The sequence below is a fragment of the Protobothrops mucrosquamatus genome, unplaced genomic scaffold (assembly GCF_001527695.2).
Source record: "Protobothrops mucrosquamatus isolate PMUCROS unplaced genomic scaffold, P.Mucros_1.0 scaffold4052, whole genome shotgun sequence".
Taxonomy (NCBI): Eukaryota; Metazoa; Chordata; class Lepidosauria; order Squamata; family Viperidae; genus Protobothrops; species Protobothrops mucrosquamatus.
In genome coordinates this window covers 110486-112213 of record NW_015389983.1, presented here as the reverse complement: position 1 = coordinate 112213, position 1728 = coordinate 110486, and the positions used below count along the sequence as shown (strand labels likewise).

At 48.4% G+C, this 1728-nt stretch overlaps 1 protein-coding gene across 1 annotated transcript in view; it reads left to right on the top strand.

Annotated features, from left to right (window-relative positions):
* Positions 1-1728, top strand: part of ULK2 (unc-51 like autophagy activating kinase 2) — a gene marked incomplete at its 5' end in the record, with an annotated part of 56514 nt that overhangs the window by 19080 nt on the left and 35706 nt on the right. Inside the window, 2 exon segments of the mRNA XM_015827899.1 lie at positions 798-818; positions 1584-1725. Of these exon segments, the coding sequence (XP_015683385.1) occupies positions 798-818; positions 1584-1725 (163 nt within the window).

The window sequence follows — 1728 nt, the reverse complement described above, 5'->3', positions numbered from 1 at the left end:
GGTTCTCAACCTGTGGGTCGGGACCCCATTTGGGGTCGATCGACCATTTCACGGGGGTCGCCAAGCAAGGCTGTCTGCCATTTTTTTTGTCCGCCATTTTTTTCCCCTTTTCCGGCGGGTGCCTTACCTCCCTTGGGCTGGGCCAGCTGGTGGTCGGCCTGCTCCGTCTCTGCCGCTTGCCAGCTACGCCTCGGCCGGCACAGGGGGCGGAACCACGCATGCGCGGCGCTCCCGGGCAGGGAAAGTCCTCGGCTTACGACCGGTTGGGTAGTCCTCGACTTACGACTGGTTTAGTCCTCGACTTACGACCGGTTGGGGTCGCGGCATTAAAAAGGTTGAGAACCACCGATCTAGTCCAACCCCCTGCTCAGGCAGGAAACCTTATACCATTTCAGACAAATGGCCGTCCAGTCTCTTCTTAGAAACTTCCAGGGTTGGAGCATTCGCCGCTTCTGGAGGCAGGTAGTTCCACTGGTTAATTGTTCTAACTGTCAGGAAGTTTCTCCTTAGTTCTAGGTTGCTTCTCTCCTTGGTTAGTTTCCATCCGTTGCTTCTTGTCCTGCCTTCAGGCGCTTTGGAGAATAGCTTGACTTCTTCTTCTTTGGGGCAGCCCCTGAGATACTGGAAGACTGCTATCATGTCCCCCCTCATCCTTCTCTTCATTAAACTAGACAGACCCAATTCCAGCAACCCTTATATGTTTTAGCCTCCAGTTCCCTAATCATCTTTGTTGCTCTTCTCTGTACTCTTTCTAGTACTGGCTGAGGTTTGGAGACATGAATTGCCATAAAAGCTAGTCTGGAAGAATAAAACCTCAGGTCAAGGGCAGGAGACAGCGTAATTTGACATTTGGAACTTCAAGATGGGTGGACGTCAGCTCCCACAATTCCCCAGCCAGCATGCTCCCACAATTCTCATTGATCAGGATCTAATCCAACTAGATCAGAGATTCTCAACCCTGGGAACTTAAAACGTGTGGACCCAGAACATCCCACCCAGCATGCTTTAAAATGTCTGTACATTAGTTGCCAGGCTGGCTTGGGAATTCTAGGAAATGAAGTCCACACCTCTTACAGTGTGCTAGCTGGGAATTCTGAAAGTGAAAGACCACCCATCTTAAAGCATTCTGAATGGGGAATTCTGGGAGTTGAAGTCCACCCATCTTAAAGCAATTAGCTGAGAATTCTGGATCTTGAAGTCCACCTGTCTTCAAGGATACTGGCTGGGGAATTCTGGGAGTTGAAGTCCACCCCTCTTAAAGCAGGCTGGCTGGGGAATTCTGGGAGCCAAAGGTCACCCATCTGAAAGTTGCCAGGGTTGAAAAATGCTGGTGCAAGTCTATTGCTCACCATTTGTCCGAAATGGTATAGGGTTTCCTGCCTGAGCAGGGGGTTGGACTAGATGACCTCCAAGGTCCCTTCCAACTTTATTATTATTATTATTATTATTATTATTATTATTATTATTATTATTATTATTATTATTATTATTATTATTATTATTATTATTATTATTATTATTATTATTATCCCTGAATCCCATCACATTTCTGTTCCTCCTTGCCAGGTTCCTCAGCAATACAGTCCCAGTCCCCACAGTCCCTCCTGTTGACAGGAGCTCGACTGCAAAGCTCGCCCACCCTGACGGACATTTACCAGAACAAGCAGAAGCTTCGGAAGCAGCATTCCGATCCCGTCTGCCCGTCCTACACGGGCTGCAGCTATGGCC